The sequence below is a fragment of the Prunus avium genome, chromosome 8 (genome assembly GCF_965620075.1).
Source record: "Prunus avium chromosome 8, drPruAviu1.hap1.1, whole genome shotgun sequence".
NCBI classification, from domain to species: domain Eukaryota; kingdom Viridiplantae; phylum Streptophyta; class Magnoliopsida; order Rosales; family Rosaceae; genus Prunus; species Prunus avium.
In genome coordinates, this window is record NC_142291.1 from 30,154,439 (window position 1) to 30,179,284 (window position 24,846).

General features: G+C 35.3%; 1 protein-coding gene and 4 pseudogenes across 2 annotated transcripts; 3 read left to right on the forward strand and 2 right to left on the reverse strand.

The window, feature by feature from the left end:
* Window positions 1-1,036: 1,036 nt before the first annotated feature.
* LOC110767899 (2-hydroxyisoflavanone dehydratase pseudogene) lies at window positions 1,037-2,301 on the forward strand (annotated as a pseudogene). The gene is made up of 2 exons (XR_015826327.1): window positions 1,037-2,149; window positions 2,180-2,301. The product of XR_015826327.1 is annotated as a 2-hydroxyisoflavanone dehydratase pseudogene (transcript).
* An 854-nt stretch (window positions 2,302-3,155) lies between these two features.
* Window positions 3,156-4,611, forward strand: LOC110767902 (putative carboxylesterase 12). The gene has a single exon (XM_021971568.2). It carries the CDS (start codon window positions 3,258-3,260, stop codon window positions 4,395-4,397), a length of 1,140 nt encoding a protein of 379 aa, XP_021827260.2. The 5' UTR covers window positions 3,156-3,257; the 3' UTR covers window positions 4,398-4,611.
* A 5,244-nt stretch (window positions 4,612-9,855) lies between these two features.
* On the reverse strand, window positions 9,856-11,020 carry LOC110767915 (putative carboxylesterase 12 pseudogene; annotated as a pseudogene).
* A 391-nt stretch (window positions 11,021-11,411) lies between these two features.
* Window positions 11,412-12,865, reverse strand: LOC110767903 (putative carboxylesterase 12 pseudogene; annotated as a pseudogene).
* Window positions 12,866-22,467: 9,602 nt separating this feature from the next.
* On the forward strand, window positions 22,468-24,766 carry LOC110767898 (uncharacterized; annotated as a pseudogene).
* The last annotated feature ends 80 nt before the right edge of the window (window positions 24,767-24,846 follow it).

The following is a 24,846-nucleotide window of genomic DNA, read 5'->3' on the forward strand; positions in this document are numbered from 1 at the left end:
GATCAATTCATGAATCTTTTAACTAAGATTCTGCTCTTGTTTTCTATCGTTACAATTGGGTTGTAGATTAATTAGTTTTGTTATCCATTGTACGCATCTTATAATATTTGTTCAATACAATATATTTTCCGACAAAAAGAAAAAAAAATTATGATCAAGCTTGAACAACACATTCATCATATCATTACTTATGGCTTTTGAACTTCATATAGTATCCAATTACATAAAATTATGAACAATGAAGAATTCATACACAAAATACACAAATGAAATAGCAAGTAACATAACAATGAATGCCATTCAACATTAGACCAAACCCACGTGTAACATAACATTTGAGAAAGAAAAAAAAAATCATTAATTTGTTTCATGAAAAAGTGCCTTTAATTAGACCTTCCTCTAGCTCCTGTATACAGACTGTTACTCATCTTCATTGGCAAGCACCTATGCTTGGAACTTGCAAGGTCAACACTGATGGGAGTCGAAATAATACTACTGGAGTGATTGGTGCTGGTGGATTATTAAGAGATGCTAATGGTGCTTGGCTCAAGGGATTTACTGGAAAATTGGGAGTGGGTTCTATCCTTGAGGCAAAATTATGGGGCATTTTCTGGGGGCTCTCTTTAGCTTGGGATGCTGGGATTCGGGTTGTGGAGATTGAGTGTGATTCCAGTGTTGCTGTGGACTTAATTAATAACCAGACTGGAGCCAACCATCCTCTCTCTAACATCATCAATTGTTGCAAACTAAAGATTCATGGTGATTGGAACTGTGTTGTCCATCATATCTACTGTGAGATGAATACTGCTGCGGATGCCTTGGCTGCAATGTGTGCTGATTTGGCTCCTGGCATTCAAATTCTTGATCTGCCTCCGACGTCTCTTATTGACACTCTGGCTGCTGATGCCACTGGCACCTCCAGACCACGCCTTCTTCTTTTGTAGTCTCTCTGTTGTTGGGCTTTTGCCACTCCTTTTTACCCCCAAAAAAAAAAAAAGTGCCTTTATTAAAGTTTAAAATAATCAATTACGCACGACCAAAAGAAGGACCAAAAGAAAAGGTCGGTCCACTCACTTTGTTTTCTTTTTAAGTTTCTGCTTTTTCTTCCTTAGATCAAAATCCACGCTAAATTGTCTTAGTCTCTGCTCCACCATCTTCTCCCTCCCACTCTCTCAAATTCCTCTCATCTCTGAAAATGGAGCCAACCAGCAATGAAATCGATCGTGAATTTCGATTTTTCAGGACATACAAAAATGGTCACGTCGAAAAGTTCTACACAACCCACAGAATCCCACCTTCTAACGACCCCATCACTGGGGTCCAATCCAAAGACATCATAATCTCATCCGAACCCGCTATTTCCGCCCGTATCTTCCTACCCAAGATCCATGATCCGACCCGGAAACTCTCCGTCCTCTTCTACATCCACGGCGGCGGGTTTTGCTTCGAGTCCGCATTCTCCCCGCTCTACCACAACCACGTTGCCTCACTGGTCACTGAAGCCCGAGTTGTTGCGGTCTCTATCGAATACGGGTTGTATCCGGATCGACCCATACCCGCTTGCTACGAAGATTCATGGGCCGCTCTCAAATGGGTCGTGTCCCATTCGGCCAGGAATGGACCTGAGCCATGGTTGAATGAGTACGCTGACTTTGACCGGCTTTTTATAAGTGGGGACAGCGCTGGAGCGAACATATCGCACCATTTGGCGGTTCGGGTCGGGCCTGATGGGTTATCGGGTGTGAAAGTTAACGGGATTGTTCTGGTGCATCCGTTCTTTGGGGGTTTGGAGGAGGATGATGAAATGTGGCTTTACATGTGTCCGGAGAACGGTGGGTTGCAGGATCGTAGACTGAAACCGCCCGCGGAGGATCTGGCAGGGATTGGGTGTGGGAGGGTGTTGATATTTTTTGCTGCTGAAGACCATCTGAGGGAGGTGGGCCAGTGGTACTATGATGAGCTGGCGAAGAGTGAGTGGGGTGGGAGTGTTGAGGTGGTGGAGCATCAAGGTGAGAGCCACGTGTTTCATCTGATGAAGCCCGATTGCGAGAAGGCTACAAATTTGATCAAGAAATTTGGTTCCTTTATTAACCAAAAGTAGGCAGGTAAAAGAAACAAGTTGAAATTTTCAACATGCATTGTAAGTTGTAATCACATCCATTTACTTTCGTCCAAAAAAAATCACATCCATTTACTTTACCTTGCTTGCTTGGTATAATGCTGTCTCTGATTCTCATACATGCTTTGTTCACTAACCAGGAACAACTATAATGTGAACTTTGGAGATAAATTTAAGAAAAATCAGACTTTACTCGAGTATTATTCAATTTTGTTTGATTAGTATGCCTAGATTCTGAACACGTCACGATTACTAAATAGATTCGATTAACACGGTTGAGTAACGAAATTCGATTACTAACATGAGTTTTTAATGACAATCCATTTATAATTTTTGCACATGACTTATTTCAGTGATACCATGTGCAAACTAAAGTAATAATTCAGTGACATTGAAGTGGTCCTTGGGACCAATCAAAGTATATGGTCCCCTTGATTATTTCCGTAAATTTTGTCGGAAATTTTGGCTTTCTTCTAAGATGATTTTCATAGGACCAGATATCTCAAGTTTTGGCTCTTGTCTCAGCCAATCAATTGCAGGCTTTGTTTGTATTCTTCTCTGTCCTTTTTGGGGATTCCAATGAATTGAAACTTCGACCAAACAAAAATAATTGCAATAATAAAAAATTATGGTAAGCGGATGCCAGGTACAACCATATAATTCTGAGATTTTTATACATGTAAAGACAATGTGGGTTCTTTTTGAGAAATTATTTGATGTATCAGTACACTCGTAACATCCGATGACATATTAATGTGGTAGTACACCCGTAACATCCCGTGACATACTAATGTGGTGTTAAACATATGCCCGATGTTAAAATGCGAGACAAATCACTATGAACTTAGGATGATGGACTGAAGTTGGCTTATCTCACGTTATTCTGGATTATTATTTAAGTTTATTTGTAACAAGTCCAGTCATTTTTCAGACCATAAAAAACATGGGTTCAACCAACCAATTGTCAAATCCAATCTGTAGAAGTCCAATATAAAGCCAAAATTGTTACATTTCCAAACTATAAAGGAACCTCTAATGTAAATTTCCATAGCCACAGAAGACATTTTCACTGGCTAGCAGAAAAATCTAGATGTTGGAGATATTGTTGTGACCTTTTATCATTTGCTGGTTGGTTGGAATGGAGAGATCGATGGCAACATGTTGTGTCCTAACCCCGTCTTTATGGCCAAAACCAAAAAGTCCCACATGCATTGGGAACCTCAAATTGAATCTGCCCTCTTCATTGTTCACACATCTCTCTCTTCCCCACAGAAAGTCCTGCAATATCCGCTTGTACTCATCCTCCTCTACCTCCATGGATGCAAGCTTGAGCAATGAAGTAGCCAAAGACTTCTCTCCCTACCTCAAAATATACAAAGATGGTAGAGTGGAGAGACTTTCAGGCACTGATATTGTTCCCACCTCGCTCGATCCACAAACCGGTGTTGAATCCAAAGACGCCGTGATCTCACCTGACACCGGGGTATCAGCCAGGCTCTACATCCCCAAAACCAAAATCACCACAAACCCAACAAAGCTTCCTCTCCTTGTGTACTTTCATGGAGGTGGCTTTTGCATGGGGTCACCTTTTTGTGCCTATTACCATAGCTATCTGACATCTTTAGTTGCTGAGACAAATGTTGTTGCTGTGTCTGTTGATTATAGGAAGGCCCCAGAGAACCCTCTGCCTCTAGGGTTGGATGATTCATGGGCTGCTCTCAATTGGGTTCAATCTCATTTTGAAGGGCAAGGCCCTGAAGAGTGGCTCAATTCATATGCTGATTTTGAAAGAGTGTTTTTTGCTGGTGACAGTGCTGGGGCAAACATTGCTCATCACATGGCCTTGAGATTGGGGCATGAAGGTTTGGTTGGTGTGAAGCTTAAAGGGATTGCTTTGGTGCATCCATATTTTTGGGGGTCAGAACCAATTGAAGGGGAGACTCATGTGGTTGAAGCGAGAGCAAGGGCAGAGGGTATATGGAGATTTGCTTGTCCAAGTACTAGTGGAGCCGATGACCCTCTTATAAACCCGGGTAAGGATCCGAAACTGGCGAAATTGGTGGCTGATAGGGTCTTGGTTTGTGTGGCTGAGCAGGATGTGCTGAGGCAAAGAGGGTGGTATTATAGTGAGCTGTTGAAGAAAAGTGAGTGGGGTGGGGCTGTGGAGGTTGTGGAGGCAAAAGAGGAGGATCATGTGTTCCATTTGAACAACCCAACTGGAGAGAATGCTGTGGCTCTGCTCAAGAAGATTGCTTCCTTCATCAATCAGGATATATAAATGCCTGAAATTGGGTTCTCTGTTTCTAAATTGATGGTAATCTCAATAAGTCTTTAGTTCTATTATAAGCAAGCATTCAACTTGAACTTGCTGTATTCATCAATTCATGCCCTGTAATTCAGAGTGATCAAACCCAATGTTTATATTGGGATCCCAATCTTGATTCATTGGGAATTTGGTACTATAATATGTACGTTTCTGTGTTTTTTTTCAAGGTTTAGAAATAAAATAGGGAAGATGATGAAAAAGTACTCAAAATGCAGGAGAACGACTTGTATGACAAAATTGGACTTTTCGAAATAGTCTTGTTAGTTGAAGGGAGAAGAGAGGCTTAGAGAATAGTTGGTTTACTATTTAGGACAATATTGTTTATGTGGAATAAAAGGCTTTTTGAAAGGGTAACAAGATAATTTTATTTTATTAAGAAGGGTACAAGGCTTTAGAATTGGATACAAGAGTTAGCTGGGAGTTAGACAAGCTATAGCTTTAGCTTTCACTTGATTACTTTTTTGTATAGGCATCAAGCCTATATATAGGAAACTTAACCGACATAGCCCAAGTTCCACCGACTTGGCTTCTTCATTTACAGCCACTAGCATATACAACTTTCTAGGCTTAACTACATTATTCTAATATAATATCTAGTTAATGTAGTCTTGCTCTAGAGAATTCCTCCATTGATATTTGTCTTTAGCCATATGTGTCTTGCATCTGGAAACTTCATCTTTCTTAGAGATTGATGAGTAGCCGACTTACATTTTCTTCAAGCTTCTAGATTTTTCTATGTATTTTTTGGTACAGATGTGCATTAATTTCAACACTCCTTCTTAATGCACATTTGTGTTACTCCAAGCATGCTTCGTAGCAGTTCGAATTTTGGTCTTGGAAGTGCCTTAGTGAAGATGTCTGCAATTTGCTCCTCTGTCTTGCAATACTTGAGCTCAACTTCTTTGTTTGCTGAGACTTCTCGTAGGAAGTGATGCTTGATGGCAATATGCTTTGTCCTGCTGTGGAATACTGGATTCTTCGCCATTGCTATAGTAGACTTATTGTCGCAAAGTATTTTAGTAGCTTTTGTTTGGCACTCTCCCATATCTTTAAATATTCTTCTGAGCCAAATAGCTTGACATGCTGAACTTGCTGCTGCTACGTACTCGGCTTCTGCTGATGATTGAGCCACTGTCTCTTGTTTCTTTGAAGACCATGAAAATATTCCTGATCCAATTGTAAATGCATAGCCTGATGTGCTTTTCATGTCATCCACTGATCCAGCCCAATCACTGTCTGTGTAGCCAAATAGTCTTGGATCTGTAGTAGGCTTATACCATATGCCATAGTCAATTGTGCCTTGCAAGTATCTTAATATTCTTTTTGTTGCTCCATAGTGTATTTGACTTGGATTTTGCATAAATCTTGATAGTAGGCTTGTCGCGTACATGATGTCAGGTCTTGTTGTTGTTAAGTATAGTAAGCTCCCAATGAGACTTCTGTAAACTGATTCATTAGCTTTTCTTGATCCATCTTTCTTTCTGAATTTCTCATTGGTGATAAGTGGAGTAGCTACAGTCTTGCACCCGTACATTTTGAACTTTTTCAAAAGATTCTCAGTGTACTTTTTCTGGCATATGAAGATTCCATCTTCTTCTTGGTTTATTTCGATGCCCAAAAAATAGTGCATCAACCCAAGGTCACTCATCTCAAATGTTTTCATCATATCTTTTTTGAACTCTTGAATTATTTCTTCATTGTTTCCTGTGTAGATGAGGTCATCCACATATAGAGAGACGATTAAGATATTGGACTTACCTTGAGTTTTGGTGTAGAGAGTGGGCTCGCTTTTGCTCCTCCTGAAGCCTGCGTTGATGAAGTATTTGTCAATGCGGCTGTTCCATGCTCGTGGTGCTTGCTTGAGTCCGTACAAGGCTTTATTTAGCTTGAGTGCTTTATCTTCTCCTCCTTGCTTCATAAATCCTTGTGGTTGCTCCACATATATTTCTTCTTCAAGCTCTCCGTTTAGAAATGCAGACTTTACGTCTAGCTGATAAATTCTCCATTTCTTTTGAGCTGCTAATGCTATCAGTGCTCTTATAGTATCAAGTCTTGCAACTGGTGCAAATGTCTCGTTATAATCTACGCCCGGCTGCTGCGAGTAGCCTTTAGCTACTAGCCTTGCCTTATGCTTTTGTATCGATCCATCAGGATTAAATTTTGTCTTATAGACCCATTTAACCCCAATGATCTCTTTGTCTTGTGGGCGATCAACGAGTTCCCATGTTTTGTTTTTCTCAATTGTTTTAATTTCTTCTTCCATAGCTTTTCTCCAGATTTCTTCTTTTACTGCAACTTCAAAACTTTCTGGTTCTATAGTTATGAAGTTGCAAGTTTCATATATATCTTGGAGTGATCTAGTTCTTTGTTGTGGAGAGCCTTCATGTTGTATAAATGGAGGAGTTGTGGGTGGTGGAGTCGTACCTGGAGTTTCTTCAATTTCCTCTCTGCACGGTTGTGTTATAGTAACACTCTTCTTTTCAACTTTTTCTTCCTCCCAGTTCCATGATGCTGATTCATCGAACTCAACATCTCGGCTTATCATGAACTTTTTAGTTCTAGGATTGTAGACTCTATAGCCTTTAGATTGGGAACTGTATCCCAGGAATATGCCTACTTCAGATTTTTCTTCTAGCTTGTGTCTTTTCTCCTTAGGAATGTGCACATAGCAAATGCATCCAAATACTTTGAGATGCTTTGCTGATGGCTTAATATTGCTCCAAGCCTCAATAGGAGTCTTATTTTGTAAAGCTTTTGTTGGACATCTATTTAGTAAGTATACTGCTGTATACACAGCTTCTGCCCAGAATGTGTTTGGTAAACCTTTTTCAAATATCATTGATCTTGCCATCTCCATGACGGTTCTATTTTTTCTTTATGAGACTCCATTTTGTTCAGGAGCATAGCCAACTGTTAGTTGATGCTCTACTCCTTCATCTTCACAAAATTTGTTGAATTCTTTAGAGGTATATTCTTTTCCTCTATCACTTCTTAGAATTTTAATATAGTGGCCACTTTGTTTTTCAACACGGGTTTTGAATTTTTTGAAGATATTAAATACTTCTGATCTTTCTCGCAGAAAATAAACCCACGTCATTCTAGTATAGTCATCTATGAACAGGATAAAATACCTGTTATTATCATGAGATGGAGTCCTCATGGGTCCACAAACGTCTGTGTGAACAAGTTCCAACAAGGCCTTGGCTCTCCAAGCCTTTCCAGATGGAAATGCTTGTCGATGTTGTTTGCCAAGTTGGCAACTTTTACAGACATCATGGATCTCTTTTATGTTTGGAAAATCTCTCATCATATTCTTTTGATAAAGAGTTTTTAGTGCATAAAAATTAAAGTGGCCAAATCTTTTATGCCATAACCATGAATCTTCTACTTCTGCTTTCATGGCTGTGGCTTTTACAAATTGCCAGTGGATAGGAAAATTTCTATTTTCCATCCTTACTTTAGTTATTATGTGATTTTTATTTATTTTATCGAATATTGTGCAGGAGTCTCCAGAAAAGTGCAGAGAGTAACCATTTTCAATCATTTGTCCAACACTTAATAGATTATGCTCCAGGCTAGGTACTAATAGAACATCTTTTATATATTTAGTTCCTTTATTAGTTTGGATAGAGATTGTACCTTTTCCTTTTGTCTCCACCAGTGTTCCATTTCCCAGTTTTACGTGGGATTTTACGGACTTGTCTATGTTGGAGAAGATGCTTTCATCTCCAGTCATGTGGTTACTACAACCGCTATCAATATACCATTTCTTGTTGGTTCCTTCTGGTGTGGCTTGATGAGCATAAAACATATGCTCGTTCTTCTCACTTTTTTCTGAGTAATTGGCTTGATAGTTCTTGGTCCGACAGTCTTTTTCTATGTGCCCAAATTTTTTACAATTTCGACATTTGGGCTTGCCACGGAACCAACAATATTTTTCTAGATGGTTTGTGTTTTTACACACCCCGCAGGGAGGATAGATTTTTCTTTCCTTTATTTCATTTTTATTTTCCCAATTCTTATTGGATTTATAATTTTCTCTTCTAGAACTTTCTCCAAATTTCCTTTCCCCTTCTTTAGTTTTCTGAGACCTTAAATTTAGTTTTGACTGAAAGGCACTTTCAACTGAATTTTCATTTCGCCTACTCAGTCTTTTCTCATAAGCTTCAAGAGAGCCCATTAGTTCTGTCACTGACAGACTAGTTAAATCTTTTGTCTGTTCAATGGCAGTAACTAAAGGATCATACTTATCAGGAAGACTTATAAGTATTTTTTCTACAATTCTTGAATCATTAATATTTTCTCCATAGGCTCTCAATTGATTGATTATTATTTTTATTTTAGCATAATAGTCTTGTGTGGTCTCAGAATCCTTCATTTTAATGTTTTCAAACTCTCTTCTCAAAGTTTGTAGTTTAACAGCACGTACCTTGACATTGCCTTGAAATTCCTCCTTTAAGGTATTTCATGCTTCCCTTGCAGTTGTGGCTCCCATGATCCTTGGAAAAATCGTATCATGCAAGGCTTGTTGCAGGGCATATAAGGCCTTTGCATCTTTTTGTTGATCCTTCTTCAGTTGCCTCAACTGTTCCACAGTTGGATTTTCTGGATTATTGAAGCCACTATCAACAATGTCCCATAAATCATGAGACATAAAATAGGTCTTCATTTTAATACTCCAGAAGTCATAGTTTTCTCCTGTGAAAATAGGAAGAGGGTCAGAGTTTTGGCTAGTGGTAGACATGATGGAGGACCAGTGAACCAACGCCCAAGATTGATCGGAACAAGCTCTGATACCACTGTTAGTTGAAGGGAGAAGAGAGGCTTAGAGAATAGTTGGTTTACTATTTAGGACAATATTGTTTATGTGGAATAAAAGGCTTTTTGAAAGGGTAACAAGATAATTTTATTTTATTAAGAAGGGTACAAGGCTTTAGAATTGGATACAAGAGTTAGCTGGGAGTTAGACAAGCTATAGCTTTAGCTTTCACTTGATTACTTTTTTGTATAGGCATCAAGCCTATATATAGGAAACTTAACCGACATAGCCCAAGTTCCACCGACTTGGCTTCTTCATTTACAGCCACTAGCATATACAACTTTCTAGGCTTAACTACATTATTCTAATATAATATCTAGTTAATGTAGTCTTGCTCTAGAGAATTCCTCCATTGATATTTGTCTTTAGCCATATGTGTCTTGCATCTGGAAACTTCATCTTTCTTAGAGATTGATGAGTAGCCGACTTACATTTTCTTCAAGCTTCTAGATTTTTCTATGTATTTTTTGGTACAGATGTGCATTAATTTCAACAAGTCTTCATTTAATTTGATTTGAAGTGAGTTGATGCATGATTTGTGGAAAATTAGTTTGTGTTTTAGATTTAGTAAACAATCATTAATCCCATCCATCCTCAAGGCAGTTTGCTTTATTTGACGAAGAAACATAGAACATAGTAGCAGTACAAGGCATAAAACAGATGAAGAAAAGAAGAAGCTGATAGAAATTACAACAATGGAAAAAATAAAACTAATTAATAAAAGAAACCATTTTTTTTAACAAGGCCACAGCATTGTCACAAGTGGGATTGAACAAATGGAACACATGGTTCTCCCCCTTTGATTCAATCACATCCACAGCCCCTTTCCATCCACTCTTCTTTAGTACCTCACTATAATGCCATCCCCTATCTTTCAAAGCATCTTTCTCAGCAACACAAACCAGCACTTTCTCACACCCCAATCCCCCGAGTTTCGGATCCTTGCCTGGGTTGAAAAGCGGGTCATCGGATCCACTAGTCGAAGGGTAAGCCAAACGCCACAAACCAACCATGTACTCTCTTACCACTGGGGGCAGAGCTTGCTCTGCCCCAATGGCTTCACTGCCCCAAAAATATGGATGCACCAACACAATCCCTTTTGGCTTAACACCACCCAACCCCTCAGAGCCTACTCTCAAGCCCACGTTGTTTGCTATGTTAGCCCCGGCACTGTCCCCAGCAATAAACACACGTTGGAAATCTACATGGCGATTTAGCCAATCTTCAGAGCCCTTTCCATCAGAATGGGAAGCAACCCATTTGAGAGAACCCCATGCATCATCGTAAGCGGCAGGCAGAGAGTGCTCTGGGGCTAGCCTATACTCAACAGAGACAGCAACAATGTTGGTCTCCGCGACTAAGGCGTTAAGGTAGTTGTGGTAAATGGGAGAAGAGGCGTGTTCGACCACGAAGCCGCCTCCATGGATGTAAACAAGAAGAGGGAGCTTTTTGTTGGGGAAGTTGGTGGTGGATTTTGTGGGGAGGTAAAGCCTGACAGATAATGCTGGTTCTTTTGAGATCACAACGTCTTTCGATTCGACGCGGGTTTGGGGATCTAAGGATGGAGGAAGGGTTGTTGTGCCTGTGAGCCGCTCAATTCGACCATCTTTGTATATTTTGATGAGAGGAGAAAAGTCATGAGCTAGTTCATTGCTCATGCTTGGATTCAATGAAGACAAGTTTATTTACTTAATGAAAATTACAAAATAATAAAAATGAGAAGAGAATACGAAACACAAGTATGGAGATTGGAAAGGGTTTCTCTTTCTAATGCAGAGAGTAAAAAAAAATTGTGTGGAGAATTCAATTTTGCTCACCACCTTATGGTGTTGCATTACAAATCGCACTCAATGTGGAGAAATTTTTGAGTGTTACGTGTCACATTATAATTAATTAGAATTAATCGTAATTAAATGTGTGGTTATGTAAGGCATGACTCCATTATTTTTAGGTAACAAGGGAGCTGAAGCCCCAAAAATAGGAAAATGAGAACTTAAAAATAGGGTGTTTCTTTCATAATAATTTGGGACTAGTGTCACTCAAATACGTAGGGGATAGGGAGGAGATAGGCAAATCGGAACAGAAGATCTCAACTCGTTATAAGACTTTAAATATCCTATTGATTTCTTTTCTTTTCAATTTTTTCTTATAAACATAGTATAGTAACAAACCAACAATCTTCCCAAATCAACAAAAAATCATATATGAAGTACATTCTTATTTCCTTACAAAATGTAAAACACTCTTGTGTTGGCATATGAAGTGACACACAAGTATCCTCCTAACTTACAGAATGGTAAACACTCTGCAGGGAAACATTATTTACAAAACTAGAGGGTACTTGCACAAAACAAATAAGAAAGAGGTGAAGCCACCAGTTATATACACCTGATTACACCGAAGATGTTTTCGCTTTGGAGACTATGGAAATCAAGATTGATGCAAGAAGGAAACAATCTTCTCAAGCATGGCCTCAGAATTCTTATTAGAGGGATTGAACAAATGGAATACATGGCCCTCCCCCTTTGTTTCAATGACCTCCACAACCCCTTTCCATCCACTCTTTTTTAGTACGTCACCATAGTACAATCCCCTATCTTTCAACGCATCTTTCCCAGCAACAAAAACCAGAACTTTCCCACACCCCAACTCCCTCAATTTCGGATCCATAGCCGGGTTGAAAAGCGGGTCATCGGGTCCAAAACTCGAAGGGTTCACAAAACGCCACAACGCAGTCATATACAAGCTCACAACTACAGGCAGAGTTGCCTCTGCCCCAACTGGCTGTGACCCCCAAAAAAATGGATGCACCAACACAATTCCATTCAGCTTAAAACCATTCAATCTCTCGGAGCCTAATGTCAGAGCCATCTGGTGTGCTATATTAGCCCCAGCGCTGTCACCAGAGAAAAACACACGCTGTGGATCTGCATATCTACTAAGCCACTCCTCGGAGCGGTTTCCACCATCAAAATGAGAAGAAACCCAATTGAGAGCAGCCCATGAATCTTGGTAAGCAATAGGCAGAGGGTGCTCTGGGGCTAGTCTGTAGTCAACAGAGACAGCAACAACGTTGGCCGCGGCGACTAGGGAGTTGAGGTAGTTGTGATATGTGGGAGAAGAGGCATGTTCAACACAGAAGCCACCTCCATGAAAGTAAACAAGAAGAGGGAGTTTACCTTGGGTTGAGTTGGTGGTGGAGTTGGTGATGGTGTTGGGGAGGTAAAGCCTTGCAGATATGCCCCTTTTTCGAGAGATTGCAACGTCTTTAGATTGAACGCCAGTTTTAGGATCAAGCGATGGAGGAACGCTTGATTTTCCTATGAGCCTCTCGATCGTCCCGTTTACATATATTTTCATGAGAGGAGAGAAATCAAAGGCAACGGCATGGCTCATGGGAGGAGATAAATCAAGGGCAACGCCCTGGCTCATGGTTGGAGCCATGGAAGAGAAGAGAACAATGAACACAATTATGGATAACATTGTAGGCATTTTTCTTTCTTGGCATGCATCTATTGGCAACATTAAGGGAAAACAATCTCTGTCATATATATAGATTTTAAGAATTTGTTGTATATATTAATAAAAGCTAATTTTACTCACTATCTTTAAATACCATGTAGTATTATCCTCCCACTTTGCGGATGGAGCAAGATGATGGACTCTCCTCCGACCCCTTTTTTGGTTGAGTCTCCTCCGACCCCTTTTTTGGTTGAGTCTCCTCCGACCCTTTTTTTGGTTGAGTCTCCTCCGACTGTTGGTTTTGAAATATCTTACTTTTATGATGACCCACCGAGTGAGATTTTAGACCTCAGTTTATCTTCTTCCCCCTTACAATTTGTGCCTGGACCACATAACTATAATTATACCCCAGAGTCTTGTACCAAGCTGCATGACTATACATCAATTCCAGACATATCATCAACCTTTGCAATGAAGAAAATTATGAAGTTGCATTGGTACAAACCTTCATGTCGACATTGCGAAGAGATGGGCAAGGCATGTAGATCAAAGATTAGTGAATATAGTCTTGCACATGTTCAGATATATGTAAAATCAAATCTGCTGTAATTTCCAATCGCTTATTTTCTTAGTCTCTTTCATGTCTTGTACCACGTAACTTATTTTGTTGCGTTGTGTCTTTCTTGGTTACATGAAACTGTTTTAGGGGAGGACGGAATATGTTGAAGCATTTGACACTTGAAAGAGTTATTTACAAAACTCGTTTAGGTTTCAGAAATTGTACGAACACCCCCTTAGATTTCAAATTGTTTTCACAAAACCCCTTATCGTTATTGTTCGTCCAAAAACTAAGGATTCATTAAAAAAAATCTTAAGCAAATGACAAATTTAACCTCAATGAATAAAAGATTTCCCATAACTTGCCACATAATAAAAGAGAGAACAAAAACAACCTTTGAGAATAGTTGAAAAGGAAGTAAAGGTTTTCTCTGTACGAATGGGTGGCGTATCAAGTTTTTCTTGCTCATCTCAATTCTCATATGTTTGGCACAATATGTATCACACCTAAGATCAGAGAATACAATTCGTCTCTTTTCTCAAATAAGAAAACAAGGTATATAAAAGCATATTGATAAAAATTGGAAGTAAAAAAATAAGGGTGCTAGAAGGAATCATAGGATCTATCTAGGCCAAAGACAAATTACTAAAGTAGTGCAGTTTGAGCCTTGAATCACTGAGTTCTTTAGTATAGATATATACAATTTTTTTGATATTGTTGATCTTGTTGCCATTGTTGTTTGGGTTCTTGAAATACAGAGAGCCAATGCGAAGAAGAAGAACTTGATTTGGTTAAACTGAATGCGTATTTCCTATATTATTTCATGTTTTTCTTTTATCTTTTAAGATAATGTGTTGTCAATGAAACCCCATTTCCGAACATAGAGATTTTGTGTTTGAGTAGCAAACTAAAACTAAAACTTGACAGTGCAGAAATTCCAAACATATCACAAGGTTGACTACCCACAACGTATCTCCGAAGATTATTTATCGTATGATCACACTACTGTTGCATATCGTTTGGGGTTATGTTGCTCGATACAAGTTATGGTTGGGGTGTCACAATAATTTACAACTTAAAAATTGGTAATTACTACTAAGGGAGATGTCAAGGGAGATGTCAAATACCAAACATCAAATTTAAATTTGATGGCTGATGTGGCAATTTGACATCCTGCATAGTTTTACTCCCCACCGATATGTCAAATTAAAATATTATTTTATTACATTAATGTTGATTTATTTATTACTTTCTTAAATGAATGTATTTTTATATTTTAGTATTAAGAGTAATTCATTAATCAAGTTAAAATACTTATAAATTAATTATAAAATGTACATAAATATAATTAAACAAAAAAAATCATCCATCTCCACGTTGGTTGATGAAAAGAACATAAAAAAGATCAACATAAATTTTCAACAGTAAAAAATTCAATAATATAGTGGTGTCAAGTGACGATAACAAAGGAAAAGAATTAAAAAGAAAAATAATAATGAAAGCATATAATGACAGCAGATACATGAAATAACAACAACAAGAAAAAAAAAGATAAGTATTAAATGAAATGATAAAGCCACAACCAGATGGGCAAAGAAATAATAAATTAATCAAAAGAGGTCTCTAGCACTTGACGGCAATTTTGACAGCAGAGGTTGGAGTAAATTTCAGCTGTTATTTTTATCCGTTAAAAGCGCCACATAGGATTTGACATCTCCTTTGGAGATGCTCTAATCACTTAGAGTTTTTATCAAAAATAGCCAAAATTTACCCCCCACTTTCAAAAATGTCAGTTTTTATAAAATCTTTCAGATATAACCAAAAACTCACATAAATAGACACAAATGCCCTTAAAAATTAAAATCCACATAAACCTAAAAAGCAAAACCCTACTACACAAATTTTGGATTCACACGCATGTCTGTATCCTTTGGTCGAACTACTGTTGAGCACGAACGTCTGTATCCTTGGTCTGAAGCAATTCCAACACTCCCAAATTCAACTTACTGATCTGTAATCCATGTAATCCCAGGTTTGTTTTTCTTTCTCTCTCTCCTTCCATCTTTGTTTTAATTCCATGGTTTTTTTATTGGCCACTTGAAATAGTTTATTCAACTTATTAATTTTGTTTGTTGGATTTGATTTGAAGATAAAGAACTTATTAATTGTATTTCTTTTTCGATTTGGATGAATAAAATATTTTCAATTTGGGTATGCTGGGATCATTGTAAGTTGAATTAGGGAGTGTTGAGGCTATACAGATGTGTTGCCCATTGGGATTGGCAAGAGAGTAGAAAGTACTTTACAATGATCCAGGCAAATCCAACCCCTAGCAAAAATAATTGGAAATTTCCTCTCTGTAAATCGGTTTCTTGTGTTTCGTGGGTGTTGTGAGTGTTTCTCCTATGGTAGACCCAAATTGCACATGATTACTGATTTGCTATTCTGACAGCAAAATATACAAATCATATATATTTGTTATTCTGACAAAAATATATATATGGTTTGAACATTGTTTTCTTAATGTGTATTGTATTATTTATTATGTTGGTTTACCTTTCAGGATAATGTCTAGTTTGACAATTTTGATTAACTACGATGGAAAGTGGGTTAACTCAACGAACAAAAATTGCAAAACTAAAGGATTACTTGTTTCAGATAAAATTACAATTGAGGAGCTTCGGAATAAGGTATATGACATTGTAAATGTGGACCGAAATGAGTATGAGATAACTATGAAAGTCATATACGATGCAATGAAAAGTGCATGGCCCGCAGAAATAGTTGATGATGATGATATGAGAGCTTTATTTTTTTGAAATTCTTTCAAGGACTTACAAGATTCCATTGTGCATTACATTGAAGCGTAAAATATTTTCTTATGGAAGTGGAAGCAATCAACCAATGCCAACGAACCTCAACTTGGGTACTCAAGCTGGTTTAGAAGACAATGATCAATATCATGATTCAGAAAATGACTTGGGAAATGCAGAAATTGAGGACTCAAAATATGAAGAGGAAAACAATACAACACAGCTAGATGAGTTGCTTTGTGAGAACATGCAATTTGAGGATATGCCACATGCAGAGGTTGATAATGTGTTCCAAGATAATGTTGAATTCAATGACTTGCCTCGTGAAAACATGGGATATATATATAAGTATATATGTACGTATGTATTTTTCAATAATACATTCGTATTCTATACATGTCTACTAGTTTTTAAAAAAGCAAACGTACAATAGTCGTATTGTACATGTACATACGCATTTCTAATGCTTAATACCCATATTTTTTACAAAATTTTCAATAATTCACATAAAGTTCACGTATTATACAAATAGTTCTCGTATATTATTGAATACCAATAATATATGTTATAAAAGTGATACTAAAACATTATACAGTGGCTTATTAATATCTACTTTGGATATGTTGAAACTAGCAAATTAATATCAATACAGTACAAACTAATGAAACTTGGAGGGTCCTCTTTTCTTTTTTTAATTTATATATTAAATAGTATAGATAGACCCTCTAGAATAGTATAGCCGTGCGGCTATATAACGATTTTTTTTTTCAAAAATAGTATAGCCGTGCGGCTATAATACGATTTTTTTTTTCAAGAATAGTATAGTGACACGTGGCGTCTAATCGCTGGAGGGTCCTCTTTTTTTTTTTTAAATAAAAATGAGTACCGCCGCTTGGCTATACTCTGTGTTTTTAACTTTTTTTTAAAAGTACAGTTGTCTTGACACGTGGCGCCTAGTGATTGTGCGCCTCTTTTTTAACATGTAAAAATAGTACAGCCGAACGGCTATACTAAGTTTTTTAATTTTTTTAACAACAGTATAGCCGAACGGCTATACTATTTTACAAACCCTTTAAGTAGCATAATATGTATTTCTCTTTTTTAATTACTTTGATTAGTAATTATGTTTTAGTTATTATTTACATTAAAGGGAAAAAAGAGAAAGAAAAATTGAATTACTATTTATTAAGTAATATAATTCATGACGTTAATTAACATATTTAATACTAATTATTCACTAAATAAATAATAATTAAAATATCATTACAAATTTAACTAATCAAATCAGTCAAATATATTATTTAATTACAAAAAATAAAATTTTAAAAAATTAATTAACCTAAACATCCTAAGTTTATATATATATATATATTTTTTTTTTAAAGACCTCTCCCGACGAAATTTCGTCGGAAGAGGTTTTTTTGTCAAGAAAAACCTAATCCGATGGATATTTGCCGGCATAGACCTATGTCGACGAAATTTCGTCGGGAGAAGTGTTATGTTACTTAAATTTTTTTTTTTATACAAATATAAAATTAGTTTCATTACTTTTGTTTTTTCCCCAACTTCTTTAATTTAATTAATATCTTATAGTCTTTTATACATATATATATATATATAAGTATATATGTACGTATGTATTTTTCAATAATACATTCGTTTTCTATACATGTCTACTAACTTTTAAAAAGCAAACGTACAATAGTCGTATTGTACATGTACATACGCATTTCTAATGCTTAATACCCATATGTTTTTCAAAATTTTCAATAATTCACACAAAGTTCACGTATTATACATATAATTCTCGTATATTATTGAATACCAATAATATATGTTATAAAAGTTATACTAAAACATTATATAGCGGCTTATTAATATATACTTTGGATATGTTGAAACTAGCGAATTAATATCAATAAAGTACAAACTAATGAAACTTGGAGGGTCCTCTTTTATTTTTTAAATTTATATATTAAATAGTATAGATAGACCTTCTAGAATAGTATAACCGTGCGCCTATACTATGATTTTTTTTCTTCAAAAATAGTATAGTGACACGTGGCGTCTAATAGCTAGAGGGTCCTTTTTAAAAAATAAAATAAAAATGAGTACATCCGGGCGGCTATACTCTGTGTTTTTAATTTTTTTTAAAAGTAGAGTTGTCTTGACACGTGGCGCCTAATGACTGGGCTCCTCTTTTTTTCACATGTAAAAATAGTACAGCCGAACGGCTATACTCAGTTTTTTTCATTTTTTTAAAAACATTAGAGCCGCACGGCTATACGATTTTACAAACCCTTTAAGTAGCATAATATGTATTTCTCTTTTTTAATTACGTTGATTAGTAATTATGTTTTAGTTATTATTTACTTAGTGAATATTAAGGGAAAACAAAGGAAAAGAAAAATTGAATTAATATTTATTAAGTAATATAATTCATGACGTTAATTAACATATTTAATACTAATTATTCACTAAATAAATAATAATTAAAATATCATTACTAATTTAACTAATCAAATCAGTCAAATATAATATTTAATTACTAAAAAAAAAATTAAAAAAATTAATTAACCTAAACATCCTAAGTTTATATATATATTTTTTTTAAACACCTTTCCCGACGAAATTTCGTCGGCAGAGGTTTTTTTGTCGGGAGAAACCTAATCCGATGGATATTTCCCGGCATAGACCTATGCCGACGAAATTTCGTCGGGAGAAGTGTTATGTTACTTAAAAAAAAAAAATTTATACAAATATAAAATTAGTTTCATTACTTTTGTTTTTTCCCCAACTTCTTTAATTTAATTAATATCTTATAGTCTTTTATACATATATATATATATATAAGTATATATGTACGTATGTATTTTTCAATAATACATTCATTTTCTATACATGTCTACTAACTTTTAAAAAGCAAACGTACAATAGTCGTATTGTACATGTACATACGCATTTCTAATGCTTAATACCCATATGTTTTTCAAAATTTTCAATAATTCACACAAAGTTCACGTATTATACATATAATTCTCGTATATTATTGAATACCAATAATATATGTTATAAAAGTTATACTAAAACATTATATAGCGGCTTATTAATATATACTTTGGATATGTTGAAACTAGCGAATTAATATCAATAAAGTACAAACTAATGAAACTTGGAGGGTCCTCTTTTATTTTTTAAATTTATATATTAAATAGTATAAATAGACCTTCTAGAATAGCATAACCGTGCGCCTATACTATGATTTTTTTTCTTCAAAAATAGTATAGTGACACGTGGCGTCTAATAGCTAGAGGGTCCTTTTTAAAAAATAAAATAAAAATGAGTACAGCCGGGCGGCTATACTCTGTGTTTTTAATTTTTTTAAAAAGTAGAGTTGTCTTGACACGTGGCGCCTAATGACTAGGCTCCTCTTTTTTTTACATGTAAAAATAGTACAGCCGAACGGCTATACTAAGTTTTTTTTTCATTTTTTTAAAAACAGGCTATACTATTTTACAAACCCTTTAAGTAGCATAATATATATTTCTCTTTTTTAATTACTTTGATTAGTAATTAAGTTTTAGTTATTATTTACTTAGTGAATATAAAAGGAAAAAAAGAAAAAGAAAAATTGAACTACTATTTATTAAGTAACATAATTCATGACGTTAATTAACATATTTAATACTAATTATTCACTAAATAAATAATAATTAAAATATCATTACAAATTTAACTAATCAAATCAGTCAAATATATTATTTAATTACAAAAAATAAAATTTTAAAAAATTAATTAACCTAAACATCCTAAGTTTATATATATATTTTTTTTTTTAAAGACCTCTCCCGACGAAATTTCGTCGCCAGAGGTTTTTTTGTCGGTAGAAACCTAATCCGATGGATATTTGCCGGCATAGACCTATGCCGACGAAATTTCGTTGGGAGAAGTGTTATGTTACTTAATTTTTTTTTTTTATACAAATATAAAATTAGTTTCATTACTTTTGTTTTTTCCCCAACTTCTTTAATTTAATTAATATCTTATAGTCTTTTATACATATATATATATATATATATATATATATAAGTATATATGTATGTATGTATTTTTCAATAATACATTTGTTTTCTATACATGTCTACTAACTTTTAAAAAGCAAACGTACAATAGTCGTATTGTACATGTACATACGCATTTCTAATGCTTAATATCCATATGTTTTTCAAAATTTTCAATAATTCACACAAAGTTCACGTATTATACATATAATTCTCGTATATTATTGAATACCAATAATATATGTTATAAAAGTTATACTAAAACATTATATAGCGGCTTATTAATATATACTTTGGATATGTTGAAACTAGCGAATTAATATCAATAAAATACAAACTAATGAAACTTGGAGGGTCCTCTTTTATTTTTTAAATTTATATATTAAATAGTATAGATAGACCTTCTAGAATAGCATAACCGTGCGCCTATACTATGATTTTTTTGCTTCAAAAATAGTATAGTGACACGTGGCGTCTAATAGCTAGAGGGTGCTTTTTAAAAAATAAAATAAAAATGAGTACAGCCGGTCGGCTATACTTTATGTTTTTAATTTTTTTAAAAAGTAGAGTTGTCTTGACACGTGGCGCCTAATGACTAGGCTCCTCTTTTTTTTACATGTAAAAATAGTACAGCCGAACGGCTATACTAAGTTTTTTTCATTTTTTTAAAAACATGCTATACTATTTTACAAACCCTTTAAGTAGCATAATATATATTTCTCTTTTTTAATTACTTTGATTAGTAATTAAGTTTTAGTTATTATTTACTTAGTGAATATAAAAGGAAAAAAAGAAAAAGAAAAAGAAAAATTGAACTACTATTTATTAAGTAATATAATTCATGACGTTAATTAACATATTTAATACTAATTATTCACTAAATAAATAATAATTAAAATATCATTACTAATTTAACTAATCAAATCAGTCAAATATATTATTTAATTACTAAAAATAAAATTTAAAAATAATTAATTAACCTAAACATCCTAAGTTTATATATATATATTTTTTTTAAACACCTCTCCCGACGAAATTTCGTCGGCAGAGGTTTTTTTGTCGGGAGAAACCTAATCCGACGAATATTTGCCGGCATAGACCTATGCCGACGTAATTTCATCGGGAGAAGTGTTTATGTTATATTTTTTATTTTTTATTTTATACAAATATAAAATTAGTTTCATTACTTTTGTTTTTTCCCCAACTTCTTTAATTTAATTAATATCTTGTAGTCTTATATATATATATGGCTTTTTATCACAAATGGTCCTTGACATTTACGAAATTATCACGAATGGTCCTTGAGGTTTTTTTGTGACACTAATAGTCCTTAACGTTTGGACTTTTTATCACAAATGGTCCCTGCCATCAAAAATTCTGTTAAGTGTCTGATGTGGAAGATAAGTGGAGCTCACATGTCCAATCACATTATGACATGTGGATTAAATAAATAAATAAATATTTTTTAATAATAAAAATCCATGTTTTTGTGCAACTTCTCATCCCCTCTCTATACTCAATCTCTCTCTCCTGATGTCCTCTCTCTCCTCCCTCTAGCCTCTCTCTCTTTCCCTCTGCCCTCGCCCTCTATTCTCTCTCCCCTTCTGCTCTCCCTCTCCCTTAAACATCCTTTGTTACTAGAACTATTCCTATCTTTTAGAACCTCCCAAACATCCTCTTCCTCAAAGTCTCCATCTCTCAAGGCCCTCCAAACTCCACTGCCCTGCCTTATTAGACCATACCTATTCTCCATTAGTGATTGCCTACCTGTCCAAAGATGACAAAAACATTTCATAGAGGTAAGAATTTTTTATGTGGATCATCTCCAGTCCAAAGAAACTGTTATACCAAAAATGAATACAAGTTGGAGAGAGAGAGAGAGAGAGAGTGGCTAAATGGTCTTTTTAATGGATTTTCATTTTAAAAAAAATATTTTTTTATTTATTTAATCCACATGTCACGATGTGATGGGACATGTGAGCTCCACTTATCTTACACATTATGCACTTAACAGAATTTCTAACAGCAGGGACCATTTGTGATAAAAAGTCCAAACGTTAAGGACTATTAGTGTCACAAAAAAACCTCAAGGACCATTCATGATAATTTCGTAAACGTCAAGGACCATTTGTGATAAAAAGTCTATATATATATATATATATATATATATATATATATATATATATATATATATATATATATATATATATGTGATGATGTTCCAACTATCAATGTGCACTCTAATGAGCCCAAGTCCAACAAACCAAATGCTCGGAACAAGGATAAAAACAATGTACATGGATCTGACATGATAGAGCTATGCAATGCAAGTGGAGATATAATTGCATGTCAAGTGTATGAGACTGAGGATATAAAAATGAAGTTGGGTCTTGATGCTATGACGAAAAATTATGAGTTCAAAGTGAAGAGATCCAATAAAGAAAGATTTGAAGTTAGTTGTGTTGATGATCGATGCATGTTGAAACTGCGTGCATCCAAGTTACGAAAATCCTCATATTTCACGGTGAAAAAATATTTGGGTTAATTACTCAAATGGTCCCCAAATTTATACACGATTTACATTTTGGGGCCTGAATTAAATTTTTCGTTCAAATGGTCCATCAACTCTATATTAATTACTCAAATGGTCCCACCGTTATATTATGTCAATATTTCCGTTAAATATGAGGGCAAATTGGTCATTATTTACCCTAAAATTTCGTTAAATTTAATAGAAAATTATACGGTGGGACCATTTGAGTAATTAATATAGAGTTGATGGACCATTTGAACGAAAAATTTAATTCAGGCCCCAAAATGTAAATCGCGTACAAATTTGGGGATCATTTGAGTAATTTACCCAAAAATATTTTACAAAACACTTGTGCTCATTGGATGTTATCCATCGCCATCATCGACAGGCAAGTAGTTCTCTTATTGGCCAATGCATAAAATCTAAGTACGAGGGTGTATCACGAGTACATAGACCCCACGACATCATGGAGGATATGCGAAAGGACATGGGTGTGAGTATAAGTTATGTGAAGGCTTGGAGTGCTAGGGAACATGCACTGGAGTTGGTTAGGGGATTGCCAGAGGAATCTTATGCGATGCTTCCATCATATTGTGCTATGTTAGAAGCCAAAAATCCTGGTACGATAACTCATATTGAAACTAACAGTAATAATCATTTTATGTATTTTTTCATGTCACTTGGACCTTGCATCAGAGGATTTCGCACTGTTATCAGGGCAGTAATTGCACTTGACGGAACACTTTTAAAAGGTAAATATCATGGGACATTGTTTGTTGCCACATGCAAGGACGGAAATAACCAAACATACCCTGTTGCATTTGGAGTTGGAGATTCAGAGAATGATGCATCTTGGAATTGGTTTTTGACAAAATTACGAGGAGCTATTGGGGATATTAATGACTTAGTTTTCATTTATGATAGACATGAAAGCATTCGTAAGGCTATCTCCACTATATTTCCGAATGCTCATCATGGGGCATGCATATTCCATATAAGTCAGAATCTTAAGAACCATTTTAAGCACGAGAAAGCGCATTCACTGTATTTTAGAGCTACTAAAGCATATCTTGTTCATGAATTTGATCGTGTTATGGTGCAAATATTTAATGTTGATTCCAAAGTGGGTGATTATCTTAATGCGGCTGGATATGAAAAGTGGGCTCATGCACACTTTAATGGGAAGTAGTACAACCTAATGACAACAAATATTGCTGAATGTCTCAACTCAATCACCAGAGATGCTCGTAAACTACCTATTACCAATTTTATGGAGTATTTAAGAATGAATATACTTCAAAAGTGGTTCCATGACCGTCGAACTAAGGCAGCCAAAATGGATTCACATTTGACCGAGTGGGCAGACAATTTGGTGCAAGAAAACAACAAGAAAGGGTTGTCATTGCAAGTATTTCAAATTCATTAAATTTTATTTTGTTGCAAGTTAAGGAATATATGCAGACATTTGACAGAGTGGGCAGACATTTTATTTTGTAGTTTGTGCTGATATTTTTATTTGTTATTTTATTTAAGGAATACATGCATGATAATATTCTACAGATCTTTTGAAGATATTTCAAATAAAATAATTGCGGAGTATTATAAATATATTTCTTATTTCTTAAATATGCAGGTTTCTCCCATTGAGGTTTACTCATTTCATGTATATGATGGATGTCGTGTTGAAGTTGTAAATTTAGAGAGGAAGTGTTGCACATGCCGAGAGTTTGATCTTGACCAACTACCATGTGCACATGCTTGTGCTGCATGTAGGCATCGACAAATTTCATGTTACCCAATGTGTTCACAATATTATACTACAAACTCATTGGTCATTACGTATGCAAAACCTATGTGGCCAGTTGGGGATCAGACAGATTGGGTGGTACCTAATGACGTACGAAATAGAATTGTCCTATCACCAATTACACGAAAAAGGTACGGCAAGCGCAAGGAAAAGAGAATCCCATCACGCGGAGAAGAGCCATCAACTCGTAAGTGTTCAAGATGTGGTTCAACTGGTCATTATCGACAAACTTGCAAGAATCCGATTGCACTTCATCCTACCTCGTAGATAGGTGTAATATTTTACTATTTAAATTTATGAATTAGTATGAGCAATGGATGAATATTTAATTTTATAATTTTCTTAAA